The sequence below is a fragment of the Pipistrellus hanaki genome (assembly GCF_964339955.1).
Source record: "Pipistrellus hanaki genome assembly, chromosome: 20".
Taxonomy (NCBI): domain Eukaryota; kingdom Metazoa; phylum Chordata; class Mammalia; order Chiroptera; family Vespertilionidae; genus Pipistrellus; species Pipistrellus hanaki.
The window spans coordinates 10,792,344-10,813,523 of NC_140522.1; the positions used below are offsets into that span (position 1 = coordinate 10,792,344).

The window sequence follows — 21,180 nt, forward strand, 5'->3', positions numbered from 1 at the left end:
TCATAGTTGCTTTTGCAATTTCTTTTAGGATTTAGAAGACGAACGCCATTTATTTGTGGACAGTAATCATATTTGCTTTCTGTGGTATCGTAAAATTGCGTAAGTAATGTAATATTTAATACAAAGGTTATTAATACTTCTTAAGAGTATTTAGCTTTAAATCTTAATGAACAAAATTAACAAATGGGTTATCTACATTACAGTTTCCATATAAGCTTTCTTTCACTAATCAAGATATTCTCTAATAGCCCCAGCTAGTTTGGCGCTGTGGGTTGAACCTTGGCCTGTGGACTAAAGTGTTCCGGGTTCAATTCTGGTCATGGACACAGGTTCGATCCCCAGAAGGGTGTGCAGGAGGAAGCCGATCAATGATTCTCTCTCATCATTGATGTTTCTCTCTCTTCCTCTCCCTTCTTCTCTGAAATCAATAAAAAATATATGTGTTTTAGAAATATATTCTCAAATATGCTGCCAAACTTATATTGAAAAACTAACAGTGAAAATAACAATCACAACACTATTTGAACATACACTGCTTCTTTTTTTTTTACTTTATTTTTATTATTTTTATTGTTTAAAGTATTACATATAGTAGTACATATATCTCCGTTATTTTTCCCCTTTAACCTACTCCCTGCCGCATGCCCTCATCCCATGTGCCCAGTGTCTTGTGTCATTAGATGAATGCATACAAGTCCTTTGGTTGATCTCTTTCCCCCTCTCCCCAACACTCCCTAGCCTTCCCGCTGTAATTTGACAGTCTGTTCGGTGCTTTACTGCCTCTGTATCTATCTTTTTGTTCATGAGGTTATAATGTTCTTTATTTTCCATAAATGAGTGAGATCATGTGTTTTTCTTTCATTGCCTGGCTTATTTAATATAATGCTCTCCAGTTCCATCCATGCTGCTGCAAATGGTAAGAGTTCCTTCTTTTTTATAGCATTGTGTAGATGTACCATAGTTTTCTAATACACTCACCTGCTGATGGGCATTTAGGCTGTTTCCAAATCTTAGCTATTATAAATTGTGCTGCTATGAACATAGGGGTGCACATATCCTTTCTGATTGGTGTTTCCAGTTTCTTGGAATATATTCCTAGGAGTGGGATTACTGGGTCAAATGGGAGTTCCATTTTCAGTTTTTTGAGGAAATTCCATACCATTCTCCACAGAGGCTGCACCAGTCTGCATTCCCACCAGCAGTGCAGTGGGTTTCTTTTTCTTCGCACTTGTCATTTCTTGATTTGTTGATGATAGCCATTCTGACAGGTGTGACATGGTACCACATTGTCATTTTGATTTGCATCTCTCAGATAATTAGTGACCTTGAGCATATTTTCATATGTCCCTTGGCCTTCCTCAGTTTTCTTTCAAAAAGATTCTATTTAGGTCTGTTGCCTATTTTATTATTGGATCATTTAACTTCCTTTTATTAAGTTGTATAAGCTCTCTGTAGATGTTGGAGATTAAACCTTTATCAGTGATAACATTTGCAAATATGTTCTCCCATATAGTGATGGTTTTTGTTGATGTTTTCTGTTGCTGTGCAAAAGCTTTTTATTTTGATGTAGTCGCATTTGTTTACTTTCTCCTTAGTTTCCATTGCCCTAGGAGTGGTATCCGTGAAGAATTTGCTTCGGCACATGTCTGAGATTTCTCTGCCTGTGGATTCCTTCAGTATTGTTATTGTTTCCCATCTTATGTTTAAATCCTTTATTCATTTTGAGTTTATTTCTGTGTATGGTGTAAGTTGGTGACCTAGTTTCATTGTTTTGCATGTATCTGTCCAACTTTCCCAGCACCATTTACTGAAGAGACTGTCTTGACTCCATTGTATGCTCATGCCTCCTTTATCAAATATTAATTGAGCATAGTGGTTTGGGTCAATATCTGGGTTCTCTATTCTATTCCGTTGGTCTATATGTATGTTCTTGTGCCAGTACCAGGCTGTTTTGAGAACAGTGGCTTTGTAATATAGCTTGAAATCGGGTATTGAGATCCCACATACTTTGTTCTTCTTTATCAGGATTGCTGTGGCTATTTGGGGTCTTTTTGTTTAGTTGTGTGTGCGTGTGTGTGTGTGTGTGTGTGTGTGTATTCAGGAGTAAGGTTGGCCTGTGATTTTTCTCCCCTCATACCATCCTTTTCTACTTTTGATAGCAAGACTGTGCTGGACTCATCACTTAAGTTATTAGTCATTTTTTCTTTCCTCTAAAACATTTTGTTTAAGATTGGAAATACATATTCTTTGAGTATTTGATGGAAACTTGCATAGAAATTCACTTGAATCTGGGTTCTTTTTGTGGGGAGAGGATGTGGAAATTTCCTAATTTAATGGCTATTGTGCTAGTTTGGAATTTTTCTCCTTGTAAGATCCATTTTCAACAGTAGTATTTTTCTGGAAATTTATCTGTGTCCTCAGTTAGTAATTTTAGTATAAGTTTTAATGTCATAAAATTGTCTATATTGTCCTCTTATTTTTGTTTATCCTCTTAGACTGGTGCAGTGATTCCTGTCTTACCTTTGTAACATTTTTATTTGTGCCTCCCTTCTATTTTCTTGTTCTTCTTCTTCGTAGTATTGCTATCTTATTAGCCTTTTCAGAGAACCATCGTTTGGCTCTGTTGAGCTTTTCTGCTGCTGCAGATGTGAAATGATGATGTTAGATTTTAAAAGAAGATTAGTCATGCATCTTGGCTATGTGAATGTGCACTGTTGTTAAGGAAGCATGCAGATTCAGGCCGCTCACTTAGCCTTTGTGAGAATCATAATTATATTTAATTTTAGACATATGTAACTTTTTTGGGGGGGAGAAAAGGAGAGAGAGGGGGGGGGCTTTGATTTATTGTTCTACTTATGCATTTATTGGTTGATATTTTTTTACTTTATATTATTGACACTATTTAAAATGTTCCCATTTCCCTCTCTTTTGCCCACCTCCACCCAGCTCTCACCCACCCCCCTTCCCTCTAGCCATCACCACATTTGTCTGTGTCTATGGATTGTTTCCAGATGTGGCCTGACCGGAAATCAAATCCACAACTTTGACATATCGGGATGACACTTTAATCACCTGAGCTCCTCAGCCACAGCCATATGTGACTTTTATTACATTTAGCTGTAATAATTTATCTCTTTTGGAATATAAAGGGAATATTCTAAGATTTCGAGTCATGTATATTGAAAGTAAAGTATTCAAACTAATACTTAGCATACTGTTTATTAACATATGATTCCTCTTTTTCCCAACAGTCAATACTATCACAATTTTACCCAGGTAAAACTTTTTTTAATTTTATGTATCCTTTATATATCACTACTATATTATATCTCTCTTATCGTCCATAATTACCAGAAGAGGAATTTTCCAAACTAATTTTTCAATGAAATGTGTGTAGAGCATGGTACTAAGGTATGGTCTGAGGATCCTTAGGGCTCAGACCTTTTCAGGTCTACCCTTTTCCAATCTCGTATTTGCATGAGGACAGATTCTCCCAATATGCTTTCACCAAAACAACACATACAGTAATTTTATGCAGAAACATAGAGGAAAATTCAACTATTCTATGAAGCAAGATATTAAAAAAATTTTATAATGTAAAACAACCATTCTTCTTACTGTTTTTGTTTGTTTGGAAAATAGTTTTGTTTTTTTTTTCATAAAAGCATGTTGGTTAGGTTAGCACGTAAATATGTTTATCTTAATTTTAAAACAAGTTAATAAATATTTTTAATTTGTTATATCATACATATAGAGAAACGTAACCCACATAAGATAAAAGCTTTATGGAATGCTCAATAACTTTCAAGACAATAAATGTCTTTAGTTCAGTGGTTTTTAATATATGGATCATTAGTGTGATAGATATGTTCAAATTGTTTAAATTGAAATCAGGTTATAATATTTGGAAGTTAAAATACTATAGATATTTTAATTTTCTAAAAGCAGTGATTTGCTAGAAAAAGATGCAGTAAAAATAATAATAATGAATAAGCTTCCTATATCACATCCAGATGGTTGAATGTGTCTGTTTGTACTCCTGTCCCAAATCTAATTGACATCATGCAATGTTTTATTACAGTTATAATTCTTGCATGAAAAAGCAAGAAAGAGTATTATTTGGGAATAAATAATTTAAATATAGAAAGTAGAGAAACTTCTAGAAGTAGAATACATATTACACACCAAAATAATGCAGAATAACCTCCATCTCACTCAAAACACACAGAAATGCCTTTAGAAAATATTATGTTTGGCCCAGCCAGTGTAGCTCAGTGACTGACCATAAACCCATGAACCAGGAGATCATGGTTCGATTCCCAGTAAGGGGCATGTGGAAGACAGCCAATCAATGATTCCCCCTCATCATTAATGTTTCTCTCTGTCTTCCTCCCTCTTTCTGAAAAACAAAACAAAACAAAACAAAACATTTTTTAAAAGAGAATATATGTTTATAAAATACTAGTACCGCCTTTTACATTAACACATTAAGCCCCATGTCAGCCACCGGTGACTGATACTATACTTTCCGTCCGAAAGACAAAACAGGCTGGGCGCTTAATGTGTTAATATAGGTATATGTGTGTGTGTATAGAACTTAAAAACAAGTAAAGGAGTTTTCTATTGGTCAGAAATAACTAAAGAACCAAAAGCGAACGATATAAGATTAAATTCTTAGCTAAGGGTATTAGACACAATATAATCCCTAGCAGACCGGGGTGTGTGAAGCTGGAAAGGGAAGTTTCCAACCTGTGGGAGAGGGAGGAGCCGAAACCATTCTCCCCACGTGATGCTAGAATTTATAAACAAGAAAGAAAAGAATTAGACCTACAGCTAATGAGATGGCCATGGTGTACCAAGTGGCAAAAGCAAGCTGCAAATAACCTGTGCAGTGTGGCTTCATCTCTGTAAAATGTGTGTGTGTGTGTGGTGGTGGTTGGGGGAAGGGGGGGGAGTTGGGGGGAGGGGGCACGCTGTGTCTATCTGTGAATCCAGAGAAAGATAGATAAGCATTCCTATGAAGTTTTACCTCAGGTGTTTAGAGGAATATTATTAACTCTTCCTTCGTATGTCTTTGAGTATAATGTTTCCCTTATTTAAAAAACAATACATAATGCTTTGATTTTTAAAAAATTATGAGATAATCAAAGTTTAAAAAATATATCAACATTTTCATGGTTATGTTTTGCTATAACTAAAAAATGAAAGTTGTCCAAAATTAAAGAAATGCAAACATTTTGTTTTGTAGGTTATCACGACATGGGTATACGATCCAGAAAATGCTGACCCAGATGAATTGCAATCGAAAGCAGATGCACCATCACTAGTAAGTGGAAACATTATCATAGATAAAATAATACCCTACATTTCTTTTTTAAGGGCTGTGAATAATTTATTTTAAGTGCCCCAGAACTAACTAAATGCATTTTAATTATCCATTAAGTTGAGTTTGTGCTCTATCTCTACAATTATAAATTTTCCTTTAAAATTCTTTTCTGAGCATTTTTTTTGCATTTTCTATGCATCTCATTATTCATGAAGAAGCTGATCTTTTTTAAAAAAATATATATTTTATTGATTTTTAACAGAGAGAAAGGGAGAGAGATAGAGAGCTAGAAATGTCAATGAGAGAGAAACATCGACCAGCTGCCTCTTGCACACTCCCTGCCTCTTGCACATGCCCTTGACCAGAATCGAACCTAGGACCTTTCAGTCCGCAGACCGACGCTCTACCACTGAGCCAAACCGGCTTCGGCAAAAAGAAGCTGATCTTTAAAGTGCTTTATAGGTATTCATTGAGCATCTATCTTGAAGTCATCTTTCAAATATCTGTTCAGTCTCTTATTGAGTTATAGGTGGGATGAGGTTCAAAATGCATTAAAAATTGGTGATTATTTACAGTTCAGCCAAAGATGTTTAGGAATGAGAATGAAGAGTCATAATAGTTAAGACGTGGGTGTCTCTTAGGCACATTGTACATTGGCTAATGAAAACCCAAACAGACAATTTACATTTTGCCAAAATTATTTTGCGGATGATTTATCAAAATTGTAGCACTAAAACAATTTCTCAAACTACTCATGTGAAAACATCCTGATTTGAAAATGGCAGGCATTTTAGAGGCAGATACCTGACTTGAAACCTAAAATGTGAGGAGAGAAGTAAGAATATGAGCAATTTCATAAGCAAAGACACAAAGGCATATATTTATGCTACAACTAGAAAAATAATTTAAAAATAATAATGCAAAAGTTGACACTAGTACAGTGAAATTTATTCTGTTATACATCACCAATAATAAAGTTAATTGTCATAGTTCTTTTAGAAACCATTTTGGTAATATGTATCAACAATTTTTTAAATATTTATAATTTTGACCTAGTAATCACACTTCCAAGCAGCTAATCAAAAGAGAACTAGTCCTGCCTGGCTGGTGTGGCTCAGTGGTTGAGCATTGACCCATGGACCATGAGGTCAGGTCAGTTTGATTCCCACTCAGGGAACATGCCTGGGTTTCGGGCTCGATTCCCAGCAGGGAGCATGCAGGAGGCAGCCAATCTATGATTCTCTCACATCATTGATTTTTTTTTTTTCTCTCTCTCTCTCTCTCCCTCTCCATTTCTCTCTGACACTCATCATGACAAACTCAAAGGCTCCTTTGTAGGTGGTTGATATATATACTAATAATAGATGAATATGCAAATTGCCTGCAACACTGTCACAAAATGACCAATCAGGATGGGGGCAGGGCCGCAGCAGAGAGCTCTCAGCATGCCTGTGCTGGGGGGTTCAAAGGGCATGACGAGGAAGGGAGAGCAGATAGGCAGTTAGGGGGATCGGGCCAAGAGGGGAGCATAGATTGGCAGTTAGGAGGATCAGGCCAGGAGGGGAGAGCCAATAGGCAGTTAGGGGGATCAGGCTGGTAGGAGGTGGCAGTTAGGCAGTTAGGGGGATCAGGCCAGGAGGGGAGAGCAGATAGGCAGTTAGGGGGATCAGGCCAGGAGGGGAGAGCAGATAGGCAGTTAGGGGGATCAGGCCAGGATGGGGGAGCAGTTAGACAGTTAGGGGGATCAGGCTGGTAGGAGGTGGCAGTTAGGCAGTTAGGGGCATCAGGCCAGGAGAGGAGAGCCAATAGGCAGTTAGGGGGATCAGGCCAGGAGGGGAGAGCCAATAGGCAGTTAGGGGGATCAGGCTGGTAGGAGGTGGCAGTTAGGCAGTTAGGGGGATCAGGCCAGGATGGGGGAGCAGTTAGACAGTTAGGGGGATCAGGCCAAGAGGGGAGCATAGATTGGCAGTTAGGGGGATCAGGCCAGGAGGGGAGAGCAGTTAGGCAGTTAGGGGGATCAGGTTGGCAGGGGAGCAGTTAGGGGCATTAGGCAGGCAGGCGGGTGAGCGGTGAGGAGCCAGTGGTCCCAGATTGCGAGAGGGATCCTGGATTGTAGAGGATGCAGGCGGGGCTGAGGACCCCCCTCCCCCCATGCATGAATTTCATGCACCAGGCCTCTAGTATTTCTAGAAAATTAAACAGAAGCATTATCAGAGGATTAGGGCAGAAAGGATCTATGGAATTCTAGACTGACCCTCATTATCTGATTTTTTAATTCTAGGGATTCCCCATAATAAAACTATTGAATATTCCCTATATTCTAAAAATACCTTATTAGGAATAATTCTAGTCAATTCAACTTCCCCTTAAATCTCTTGAGAAAAAGAGATAGCATGTCATATTTGTCTGTTACTAAGAGAATTTTTCTTAAACTCTCCAGATAGCCAAAACCAGTTTGATTCAGTAGATAGAGCTTGGGCCTGTGGACTGAAGAGTCCTGGGTTCGATTCCGGTCAAGGTATATACCTTGGTTGTGGGCACATCCCCAGTGTAGGGTGTACAGGAGGCAGCTGATCGATGATTCTCTCTCATCGATGTTTCTAACTCTCTATCCCTCTCTCTTCCTCTCTGTGAAAAATCAATAAAATATATTAAAAAACAAACAAAAAACTCTCCAGATATCATTTGAAATCTGCCTTGAAAGAGTATGTTGCTTTGAAGGTAACTCATGTAGAAATAATTTTAACAGATATGTTTTAGAAACTCCATTATGTATTCTGTTGGTAGTAAATTTAAGGGTATTTATTTAGGGGTCCTGATAGTCTCAGTTCATTCAGTATTCTCCCCCCCCCCCCTTTTTTTTTTTAAATTTTAAATAAATCTTTATTGTTCATATTATTACAAATTTTCCTAATTTTTTCCCCTTCATTGCTCCCCTCCACCAGGTTCCCACCCCACCCTCTGCCCTTTCCACACCCCCCATTGATCTCATCTATAGGTGCACAGTTTATGTTCAGTCTCTTCCTGCTCCTCCCACTCCCCTTTTCCCTGAGAATTATCAGTTCACTCCCCTTCCATACCTCTGATTCTATTATATTCACCAGTTAATATTGTTCATCAGATTTTTTAATTCTCTTGGTTTTTAGATTCACTTGTTGATAGTTACATATTTGTTGTTCATAATTTTTATCTTTATCTTCTTCCTAAAGAACCCCCTTCAGCAATTTATATGATTCTGGTTTGGCAGTGATGAACTTCTTTAGCTTTTTTTTAATTTGTGAAGTTTTTTATCTAGCCTTCAATTCTGAGTGATAGCTTTTCTGAGTAGAGTATTTTTGGCTGTAGGTTCTTGCTATTCATCATCTTGAATATTTTTTGCCATTCCCATCTGGCCTGCATGGTTTCTGTTGAGAAATCAGCTGACAATCGTATGGGTGCTCCTTTATAGGTAACTACCCGCTTTTCTCTTGCTGCTTTTAATATTCTCTCTTTGTCTTTTGCTCTTGGAATTTTAATTATGATGTGTCTAGGTGTGGTCCTCTTTGGATTCCTTTTGTTTGGGGTTCTGTGTGCTTCCTGGACTTGTAAGTCTATTTCTTTCACCAGGTGGGGGAAGTTTTCTGTCACTATTTCTTCCAATATGTTTTCGGTATCTTGCTCTCTCTCATTTTCTGGGACCCCCATAATTCTGATGTTGGTTCGTTTGAAGTTGTCCCAGAGGTTTCTTACATTATCCTCAACTTTCTGAATTCTCTTATCTTCTTGCTTCTGCAGAGGAGTGTTTTCTGGCTCTTTGTGTTCCAAATCTTTGACTTGATTCTTCCATTTTGTTTTTAGGACTCTGTATAATATTTTATATTTCAGACAATGTATTTTTTTAAAAATATATTTTATTGATTTTTCACAGAGAGGAAAAGAGAGGGACAGAGTTAGAAACATTGATGAGAGAGATTCATTGATCAGCTGCCTCTTGCACACCCCGTACTGGGGATGTGCCCACAACCAAGGTACATGCCCTTGACTGGAATCGAACCCGGGACCTTTCAGTCTGCAGGCTGATGCTCTATCCACTGAGCCAAACCAGTCCCGGCAGACAATGTATTCTTAATTTCTAGTTGATCCCTTTTTATTTCTAGTTGATCCCTTATCATATCCTCATAGGTCTTGTTTATTTTATCGGCCTTTTCTAGGAAATTTTTGAAAAACCTTATAACCGTGGTTTTGAACTCTATATGCAGTCGCTTGTTATTCTCCATTTCTTTCGTTTGTGATCTGTTTCCTTATCTTGGCATTTTCTCAGCTTCCTTGAGTTGATAGGGTGGCTTTGTGTGCTAAGGTATCCTATATGGTTCAGTGGGTCAGCCTCCCAGTTACCTGAGGTGGACACTCTTGGTGCACCCCTTTGTGGAGTGTGTGTACAGCCTTATTGTAGTTAAGTCTTGATTATTGTTGGTATCACTGGGAGGAAGTGACCTCCAGGCCAATTGGTTGTGAGGATCAGCTGTGTCTATGTCGGGAGACAGCCTTATTCGACTAGACTTGGAAATTTGCAAAAGCCTCTGCGTTCAGCTTGGATGGGGCGGAGTTTCAGGGTGGAGCCTACAGCCATGGCTTCCTGTCAGCCCCACCCTATGAGGTTCCTGGGTCTCAGTGTTCCTCAGTGTCTTTTGGTACTTGCTGCTTTGGTTCTCGCTGCAAGCACCTCTGAGATAAAGGTGCCCTCAAGTTTCATCCACTACCAGACAGTCTAGTCTCTCCCTGAATGAACCCGAAGCTGGGGTTCAGTGTAGTTGGAAGTGGGGTTAGAAGTGGGGTTCAGTGCAGTCCAGAGCTTTTGTCTCCTTCCCATGCAACGTGCGCAACTCTGGGGCTCTGCCTTTCGCCGCTCCCCTGAATTTCCATCTTACAGCCCAGATTCCCTCCTTATGCTCCTGGATCCCCAGGGTCTGGTCTAGAACTGGGGTTCAGTGCAGTTGGAACTAAGGCTCAGCACAGTCCAGAACTTTTGTCTCCTTCCCGCTAGGGCAATCCAGCGGCACAGCCAACAATCCATCCTCTGCGACAATGTGCGCGACTCCAGGGCTTGGCCTTTCGCTGCTCCCCTGAGCTTCTGCCTTACAGCCTAGAATCCCTCTGTATGAGCCGGGGTTCCCAGGGTCTTTCCCAGAACTAGGGTTCAGTGCAGTTGGAACTGGGGTTCAGCCCATTCCGGAGCTTTTATCTCCTTCCCGCTAGGGAATGCCAGCAATGCACTCAGCTGCCCCCACCTCTCCGACTCCGTCCTCTCCCCATGCACGCACAGTGTCTCTGTACCTTAGGCTTCTACAGCTCCTCTGATTTTCCTTCTGGTTTTCTCTTTCCTTCTCGTTGTAGAATTTCCAGTCAGTCAACTTTCCTGTAGTTCTGGATAATGTCCATTTTGTATTTTAGTTGTATTTTTTTGAAATTGTTGTGTGAGGCTGCAGTTAGGCGTTTACCTATGCCACCATCTTGGTTTCTCGTATCCAGTTAATCTCATTCAGTATTCTGATTGTGCATAGTATACTCACATATTGGTAAATTTATAAAGTGTCTTAACTAAAATAATTGATTCAATATAACATGATGTAATTTCCAAGTAAATTTGGTTATGAAAAGAGTAAAAATAATTTAATTATTTTTTTTTTTTTTACAGAATTCCTATGTACTTACAAGGCAGATGGCCACTTTGGGACAGAGGCCAAGCATACATACACTTCTGAGAAGAAAAGTTTATCTTTCAGATGAAAAACTGAAGGATGGGTATTTAATTTTTTAAATTTCAAATATAAAATTCATCTATATAATTCAGTAAAATAAGTATCAGACACTTAAAGCAAAAGAGGTTTTAAAACCCTAGCAAAATTTCATGGAATATCTTATGTGTAACTTCCAAGAAGATTATTTTATGATACCAAAAAAAAAAAAAAAAAAAAAAAAAAGTGATAATGAGACCTAGTTACCAACTCAGAAATTGCCAGTCACACTCCTGGATTATAGTCTCACAATTTATATTAAAAGCTAAACCTTCAAGATGGTGGCACATCCTGGCAATATCGTAAAACTAGAGGCCCGGTGCACGAAATTCATGCACTCAGGGGGAGGGGTATCCCTTCAGCCCAGCCTGCACCCTCTTGAAATCCAGGAGCCCTTGGGGGATGTCTGACTGCCAGCTTAGGGAGTGGGCCTAAGCTGTCAGTTGGATATCCTCAGCACCGCTACAGAGACAGGAGAGGCTCCTATCACCACTGCTGTGAGACCGGCTTCTGGCTGAGTGGTGCTCCCCCTGTGGAAGCACACTAACCACCAGGGGGCAGCTTTTACATTGAGCTTCTGCCCCCTTGTGGTCAGTGTGCATCATGGTGAACAGTCGTTCCACTGTTTGATCAATTTGCATATTAGCTTTTTATTATATAGGATGTTTTCTACCGATGTCACAGTTGTGCCACCACATACATATATATATATATATATATATATATATATATATATATATATATATATATATATATATAAATAACTGCACATCACAAATTCCACTTGAGAAGTAAAATCTGTTACTGTTAAGTTGGCAAGTTATCATGGGGTTTAGACAACTTTTCTTAAATCTGTTGAACCTCCTAGGCACAGGTCAAAGAGCTTAAAACCAAAAAGATAAAATATGTACTTCTAATATGATGTTGAATAGGGGTAGTAAGAGGAGACATTATACTTTGTTCCCGTTATTAGGAGGAAAGGCTATAGTTTCTCATCATTATGTTCTTAGTACGTTCTTTGTAGATGCTTCTTTATCAAATTGAAGAAGTTCCTCTCTGTTGATAGTTTGCTGAGAGTTTTTATCATGAATGGTTGGTGGATTTTGTCAAATGCTTTTTATCCCATTTATTGATATGATTATATACATTTTCTTCCTTAACCTGTTGATGTGATAGATTACATTAGTTGATTTTTATTTTTTTTAAAAATTCAACTTGTGTTTCCTTTTCTTTTCTTTAAAAAAAAAAGGATTTTATTGATATTTTACAGAGAGGAAGGAAGAGAGATAGAGAGCTAGAAACGTTGATGAGAGAGAAACATCGACCAGCTGCCTCTTGCACACCCCCTATTGGGGATGTTCCCACAACCAAGGTACATGCCCTTGACCGGAATCGAACCCAGGACCTTTCATTCTGCAGACCGACCCTCTACCACTGAGCCAAACCGGTTTTGGCACATTAGTTGATTTTTAAATGTTGAACCATATATGCATAACTAGAAGAAGTCCCATTTGGTCACAGTACATAGTTATTTTTACACATTGTTGGATTCAAAATGTCTGTAGCTTTATCCGTGATGTGTTTACCTGATTGTGGTATTGGGGTAATAGTGGCCTCATGAAATGAGTTGGGAAATATTCCCTCTGCTTCTATTTTCTGGAAGAGATTGTAGAGAATTGGCATAACATGTTCCTTAAATGTTAGAATTCACCACTGAACTAATTTGGGCCTGGTGCTTTTTGTTTTGAAAAGTTATTCATTGTCAATTTTTTAAATAGATATATTACTATTCACATCTATTTCTCCCTATGTGATTTTTGGTAGGTTGTCTTTCATTTGGTCCATTTCATCTAAGTTGTCAAATTTATGAGCATAGAACTGTTCATAGTATTATTTTTTATCCTTTAATGCCAATGCAATCAATAATGATGCCCTCACTTTCATCTGTGATATTAGTATATTGTGTCCTTTCTCTTTTTTTCTTAGCTCAACTAGAAAGTTTATCAATTTTATTGAACTTCACAAAGAACCAGCTTTTCTTATTGATTTTCTCCATTTTTTTTGTGCCTGGGGTTCTTGTCCCAGCCTTACAAAGGGTTCAGCAATCTGGAGAAAGAGGCTGATGCATAGATTAAGAAGGAGTCCAAAGATGAAAGATAATTTTGAAAGGCATTGGCGGACAGAGGAGCTTCAGCTGAAGGAGCTAGAAGACTACCTCCTTGTCTAGGAACCTTGCTTTTTATTAACACAATTTGTCCTAAGGAAAGGTGGAGACATACACTTCAAAGGGTAGGGTTCAGAAGCATTGTCAGTTTGTGGAATAGCCTACAGCTGTTAATCAGGTATTTGGCCAAAAGGAGGCAATAAAATGCCCTGAGCTGTCTGGCAGCAGACGATTATCCTGTTCAGGTTTGGGGGAGATGGTTTTTAGCCATCTCAGATGATTCAGCCCTACTAGCATGCTGGAATTGGCTTCCAGCATTTTTGTGTTCCATTTATTGATTTGTGCTCTGATTTTTATTACTTTTCTTCTTCTTCCTTTAGGTTTATAATGCTTTTCTTTCTCTAGTTCCCTAAGGTGGAAATTAAATTATTTATTTTAGATTTTTTTTTTCTAATTCAAGCATTTGATGCTATAAATTTCCCTCTAAACACTGCTTTCACTTCATTCCCCAAATTTTGGTAAGTTGTATTTTCATTTAGTTTGGATTACTTAAAATTTCACATGAGCCGAAACTGGTTTGGCTCAGTGGTAGAGCGTCGGTCTGCGGAATGAAAGGTCCCGGGTGCGATTCCAGTCAAGGGCATGTACCTTGGTTGCGGGCACATCCCCGGTAGGGGGTGTGCAAGAGGCAACTGGTCGATGTTTCTCTCTCATCAACATTTCTAGCTCTCTATCTCTTTTCCTCTCTGTAAAAAATCAATAAAATATATATATATTTTAAAAACTCACTTGAGCCGAAACCGGTTTGGCTCAGTGGATAGAGCATCAGCCTGCGGACTGAAATGTCCTAGGTTCGATTCTGGATAAGGGCATGTACCTTGGTTGTGGGCACATCCCCAGTAGGGGGTGTGCAAGAGGCAGCTGATCGATGATTCTCTCTCATCGATGTTTCTACCCTGTTTCCCTGAAAATAAGACAGTGTCTTATATTAATTTTTGCTCCCAAAGATGTGCTAGGTCTTATTTTCAGGGGAGGTCTTATTTTTCCATGAAGAAGAATACAGTACACATTTATTGTTAAATGAAAATAAAGGAAATTTATTACCTGTATACGGTACAGTAGTACGGTAGTTGTCAACACAAACCAGACAAACTGTGAATCCTACAGGATCAAGAATTTACTCATTTATTCAATGACAATCATGTCATCATCTTCTGGAACATCATCATAACAATCCAATTCCTGAATTTCCTGGTGAATTTCTTGTGACTCCATTTCTTTCAAAATCAGTGGACCAAATCTCTCATGTTTAGCAAATCTCTCACTGTCTTTAAATGAGTACTTCTCGTCAAGGTAGCCTGCTCCCAGTGCATTTGCAATGCAACTGTCAGTGATTTTTCTCCCATGAATTCTTCACCCAAGTCACAACTTCTTGCAGTTTAGGTTTCACAAAGTTTCCACGCTGATTTCTCTCCATTTTATTTTCAATGTAGTCATTAATTTCCATGCACAAATTGTCTTTGAATGGCTTGTTTATTGCAATATCAAGAGTCTGGAGATAGGCCGTCATTCCTGTGGGAATCATTATCTGATCTATTTTTTAAAAATATAGTTTATTGATTTTTTTACATAAAGGAAGAGAGAGAGATAGAGAGCTAGAAATATTGATGAGAGAGAATCATCGATCAGCTGCCTCTTGCACACCCCCACCAGGGATGTGCCCGCAACCAATGTACATGCCCTTGACCAGAATCGAACCTGGGACCCTTCAGTCCACAGGCCGACACTCTATCCACTGAGCCAAACGGGTTCGGCTGATCTATTTTTCTTTTGTGAAGAAATGTCTTCATGTCTTTAGCACGGTGAGTGCTGGCTGTATCCCAGACTAGCAGACCTCTTTGGCTCCCTTGCATAACAAGCGGCAGCATTAAATCCACCCACTTCCTTATAGCTGCTTGTGTGGCCCAGATTTTTTCAGTTTCAAGAATAAACACGCCCCAAACACATTCAATCTTTTCCTTCTTGCCCTTAGAAGTGATTAAAGATGGGATTTTAGTGCCATCCAGACGAATTGCCAAAATACAGGAAACACGTGCATTTTTGTAAGCAGTGGAGGGAATATACACTAAGGAGGCACCCCGCTGTTCAATTGTTGTTTGAGATGATTGGCCCATAAACACTGCAGTTTCATCCATAGCAATCATGTTGGAAAGATTGTATTTAGAGAAGTTAGCATCATCAATAAAGGACTTGAATGCAAGTGCTCGCTTAATAACTTGAGTATCTTCCAACCTAAACAATGTTGTAGATCTTCGTAAAGACAGTTCACTTCACTGAAGGAAATTATCCAGCCAGCATTGTGATGCTTTGAAGTCTTCGGGGGCTATGTCAAACTATGGTGCCATTGCAAGGGCAAATTCTTGAATCTGAGACCTATTTACAACCAAAGCCTTTGCTCTCCTGTCAGCAACCCATTCACAGATCAGGTCTTCCAGCTCGGAAAATAATGGTTGCTGACCTGATCCACACTTGTGCTTTTTAGCATTTCCCTTGTCCACTTGTTCAATGAGGTTACCATACTCTGCTCACCATTTCGAACCAATCAGATACTCAACATCTTCTCTTTGCAGAAAGCAGTAAGATTCTGGCCCCAAGAGTCTTCCACGATTCCTTTCTTGTACTCCACGGAGTAGCTTTTTCTTTTTGCACTCATTTCTAGGGGTAAAAAAAAAGGAATTGGGGTATCAAGGTGGGGGGAGGGGGATCACTTAAAATGACACAAAGGGGGTCAGAGGGGGGAATCAAAATGGCACAGGAGAATCAGAGGGGGGATTACCATTTTAGTAACCCCTTTTGATACTCCTGTGTCATTTTGATTGCCCCCTCTGATCCTCCTGTGTCATTTTAAGTGATCCCCCTCCCCCCACCCCTTTGCCACTGAACACCTTCACCAGACATCCCCCCTACCCCTTTATCAGACATTTACCCCATGGGGCCTGCCTGGGGACTGTCACTGGGCTTGCTGGGGCCTGGATCTGGGCTGGAGCAGGGTCTGCCACTGAGAACCTTCAGTCATCATGAGGACGGCCATGAGCATCAGGTAGTGTCACCAGAGACAGACCAGCACTCACCACCTTCGCCGCATCCCGTCTGCTCTAATCCTCCTGTTCTTCTACACGCATCTGCGAAAGTCTCCTCCTCTCTCCCGCCCCACGCTCACCACTCACTCCGACCTCTGCTCCGCCTCCACACAGCAGTGACGTCAGGACTCCGCGTAACATCACTGGTTGCTAGACGCCAGTCGGGGCGGCCCTAGCGACCAGTTTACTTTAAATTAATTCTCATTCTGAGACAGAGCCTAGGGCGAGGGGGTCCTTATTTTCGGGGGGATGCCTTATATTTCACTCAGAAGGAAACCTGTAAGTAGGTCTTATTTTCAGAGGATGTTTTATTTTTGGGGAAACACGGTATGTGAGCTGGAGAAGAATGTATATTCTGCTGTTGTTGAATGAAGTAGTCTTAAACCAATTAGATCTATTGGTTCATGGTATTGTTCCTTCAACCATGTCTTTACTGATTTTCTATCTTCTAGATCTGTTCATTACTGACAGAGGGAATTTGAAGTCTCTCTACTAGTGGATTTTTCTATTTTTTCCCTTGCATTCTCTATGATTTAGTAAGACATACATCTGGCAAAACTAGTTTTTAAAAGCACAGGAATGTGGACACAATGCAAACAAAAATGTGGCAGGTAGAGAAGAGGGAGGGAGAGACATTAACTTTCCACAGTATTGGTATCTTCTGAATCTGGATCTGGGTGACTACTACACAGGTAGGTGTTCACCTTAGTATGAGATTACTATAGCCAGTGGACAATGTCACGAAATGGTACTGGTGATTTTTTGTTTTTGTAATTGAACTTGAAATATTGATAGATGTTAGAGTCAGAATCAGAGTTGCACCGATTTTCATAGGGCATAGAGGTTTGATGACAACCATATAATTACTCCAACATGGGGTCCTCTTGACCCGGCAAGTCCTCATTCTGAGTGGGCAGAATGCCATCACCACCAAGTGTGTGTTCATTGAGGAAATAGGAAACTAATGAAGATTTCCTGACCATTCTGCAGCCTGATGTGTCTGGATGGGCCTGCTGAGAAATGTTCCTCAGAACTTCCCCTGACTTCTAAGATATATGTCTGAGTGCCTGTTTCCACAAATTCTTTATGTGTCCACTTCAAAAGATAAGACCCACCCCTGTCAAATTTTGGAATTCCAAGAACAAAGGGGAAGACCCTAAAAACGTATAGAAAGGCAAGCCATTTAAGTAATCAATGTGTCACTCTCATTAGTAACCCTGAATACAAACAGACCGGAGAAAATGCTGACCAGGCTCTGAAGTCTCTGCCCAGACAAATTATAAAACAAATGTGATAAAGATATTTTTGAATTTCGGGATCTCAAAAGAATTATTTTCAGATGCACTTGGACAAAGAGTACTTACTGAAGAATATGTGTTAGCAAAACAAGATCAAAGTATTAGATCCAGTAAGTGCTGCTTCAACCCAGAGAGAAATGAAGGGAAATAAATCCCAGCAAACAAGTGCTAGATTACCTCTGCATTCACTACATGGAAACCATGGTGAAGGGCCATTTCAGCTACCTATTGGAAAAGTTAGAACACTAAACAAATTTTCAAAATAAAATATTAACTCTAGGGAAAGTATTAGAAATATACATTTATCAAAGAAAACAATCTTAGTATAATAACTGGCTCAGTAGTAAAAATATATACATGTTAATAACAATTTAAACACTAGCCAGAACCGGTTTAGCTCAGTGGTAGAGCTTCGGTCTGAGGACTGAAAGGTCCCAGGTTCGATTCCAGTCGGGCATGTACGTTGGTTGCGGGCACATTCCCGGTGGGGAATGTGCAAGAGGCAGCTGGTCAATGTTTCTCTCTCATCGACGTTTCTAGCTCTCTATCTCTCTCCCTTCCTATCTGTAAAAAATCAATAAAATATATTTTAAAAAATAATATAAACACTAGTTAGCTAAACATTGTGACATTTGAAAGAAAAGATGCGTCAGAAAGTATACGCTATGAGAGATAGCAGTTTCATCTGTCGTATAAGAAGCCAATGTGTAAAAGTTATACTTAGGAATATTTATTTGAGAATATGAAGGAGCAGTAAGAGTCAAGATTGTTTTCCTTCACCCAGCCAGTGTTGCTCATGGGTTGAGTATCAGCCTATGAATTAGGAGGTCATGGTTCAATTCCTGGTCAAGGCACATGCCCAGATTGTGGGCTCAATCCCCAATAGAGGGTGTGCAGAAGGCAGCCAATTGATGATTCTCTCTCATTATGGATGTTTCTAGCTCTATCTCTTCCTTCCTTCCTGAAATCAATAAAAACTTAAAAAAAAAAAAAAGATAGTTATCCTTTGGGAACAAGAGTAAAGAATGAGGAGAAATGGGTAGCATTTTAATACTATTTGATTTATTTTACCCAGGTTTATGTTGATAAATTTTTTTTAAGTTGTAAAGATGATAAATGCCAACACTCTGCAAGATGGATAGGAGAAGAGAGACCATTTAATTCTTTTCTTTTCTTTTCTTTTTTAATATATATATATATATTTTTAATATTTTTATTGATTTTTCACAGAGAGGAAGGGAGAGGGATAGAGAGCTAGAAACATCGATGAGAGAGATACATCTACCAGCTGCCTCCTGCACACACCCCACCAGGGATGTGCCTGCAACCAAGGTATATGCCCTTGACAAGAATCGAACCTGGGACCTTTCAGTCCACAGGCCGAGGCTCTATCCACTGAGCCAAACCGGTTTCGGCTAATTCTTATATTTTCTGTCCTCTTCTTAGGGCCTGGCATATCTCAGTACCAATGGGAGCAAGTGATACAATAAAAGAGATCAGAGGAAATCAGGTGACTTTTCAAGATTGCTTTGTTTCAGATGTCCTTTTCCTGCTGGGTTTTCCTTGGTTGACAATCCCTGAGGTTCCTGGCTTTTTACCAATCTCTTCACCACGTGGCAGTCAGTTAATGATAGTCTCGGCTGCCTGTGTTCCATCATCTATTGTTCTGGTAGCCCATATGGAGACCTTCCAAACCAACGATTCATTTCGCACTTGGACAACAATCAGAGTGCCTCCAGGCATCCTGACTGACGAAGAAAGAAGCAACGTGTCTGGTGTGAGCCTATCCCCTGATGGAGTATTTTTTTTAATCAATGGTGTCCTCTATCTAAAAAATACTACCACATTTGTAAAACTGGGAAGCAAGGAAAATCTTCCCGATGGTGGAATTATTGGCCTCACAACAAGAAAATGGTGTTGGATTAACTATTTATTGAAGGTTAGTAAAATATTACACATACTAGAGGCCCAGTGCACAATATTTACGCACAGGGTGAGGGGGTGTCCCTCAGCCCAGCCTGCACCCTCTCCAATCTGGGACCCCTCGAGGGATGTTCAACTGCCTATTTAGACCCAATCCCACTGGGCAGTCAGACATCCCTCTCACAATCCAGGACTGCTGGCTCCCAACTGCTCACCTGCCTGCCTTCCTGATTGCCCCTAACGGCTTCTGCCTGACAGCCTAATCACCCCCTAACCACTCCCATGTCAGCCTGATTGATGTCTAATTGCTTCCCTGCCAGCCTGGTCACCCCTAACTGCCCTTCCCTGCAGGGTTGATTGCCTCCAACTGCCCTCCCTTGCAGGCCTGGTGTCTCCCAACTGCCCTCCCCTGCTGGCCATCTTGTGTCCACCTGGGGGCAGGATCTTTGACCACATGGGGGCAGCCATCTTGTGTGTTGGAGTGATGGTCAATCTGCGTATTACTCTTTTATTAGATAGGATAGAGGCCTTGGTGCATGTGTGAGGGCCAGGCGTATTACTCTTTTATTAGATAGGATAGAGGCCTTGGTGCATGTGTGAGGGCCAGCTGGTTTGCTCTGAATGGTGTCTGGATCAGGGTGGGGGTTCCCTTGGGGTGTGGGACCTTTGGTGATTTGCAGACCAGGCATGCCCCACTGGTGACCCAAGCGGAGGCCCTGGTATCTGGAATTTATTTACCTTCTACAATTGAAACTTTGTAGCCTGGAGCCAAGCCCAAGCCCCCTGCTCGCTCAGTGGCTGCCGCCATTTCTGTTTGGATTTGTTTACCTTCTATAATTGAAACTTTGTATCCTTGAGGGGAGGCCTAAGCTGGCCAGGGTGTGTGGAAAGCTTGGCTTCCTCTATTGCTGGGGAAGACCAAGCCTCTCAATTGCTATCTGTGGTTACAGCCATCTTGGTTGGATTAATTTGCATACTCACTCTGATTGGCTGGTGGGTGTAGCAGAGTAGTGGTTAATTTGCATATTACTCTTTTATTAGGTAGGGTGTATTCACACTTACACATTTAAATATTCACCATACCTTTCAATTCAGTGAAATATTAGACTATACTCTGTAAGTTTTTTTGCAGAATTATTTTACATGGCTGAAAATAGCTCTATCTTCCTGACCTAACTTCTCAGAGCCCTTTACAGAGCTGTACCTCTGACAACAGAGAATAAAATGAATCTTGTGTATTATTGCACAGTGTCATACAGTTATATTATGAGAGTTTTATTTTGTCTTGTCATGGGCAAAAGATCAAAAAGTTATTTTCCACAAACAAAAACTCCCATGTGCTCTCAAAAATGAATTAACTCTTTAGTTTCTGACAATAGAGTGAATAAGATATCCTTAAGTTAGAGCATTACAGAACACCTGAAATGCTGCATAAAAAATCTTAAACTTCTTTAGGCACATAACTGGGCCTCTGTGGAAATAAGGAAAATTTCAAGAGGAAAGTGGAGTCCTGTAGCACTAATTCAGAGACATAAGCAAATGCCAAAATCTCGGC

General features: G+C 39.9%; 1 protein-coding gene across 1 annotated transcript in view; it reads left to right on the forward strand.

Annotated features, from left to right (window-relative positions):
* CATSPERE (catsper channel auxiliary subunit epsilon) overlaps positions 1-21,180 on the forward strand; it is a gene marked incomplete at its 3' end in the record, with an annotated part of 71,967 nt that overhangs the window by 9,780 nt on the left and 41,007 nt on the right. Inside the window, exons 5-9 of the mRNA XM_084868515.1 lie at positions 29-99; positions 3,252-3,276; positions 5,249-5,326; positions 11,001-11,107; positions 19,149-19,641. Coding sequence (XP_084724641.1) covers positions 29-99; positions 3,252-3,276; positions 5,249-5,326; positions 11,001-11,107; positions 19,149-19,641 — 774 coding nt within the window. The remainder of the gene's footprint in view (positions 1-28; positions 100-3,251; positions 3,277-5,248; positions 5,327-11,000; positions 11,108-19,148; positions 19,642-21,180) is intronic.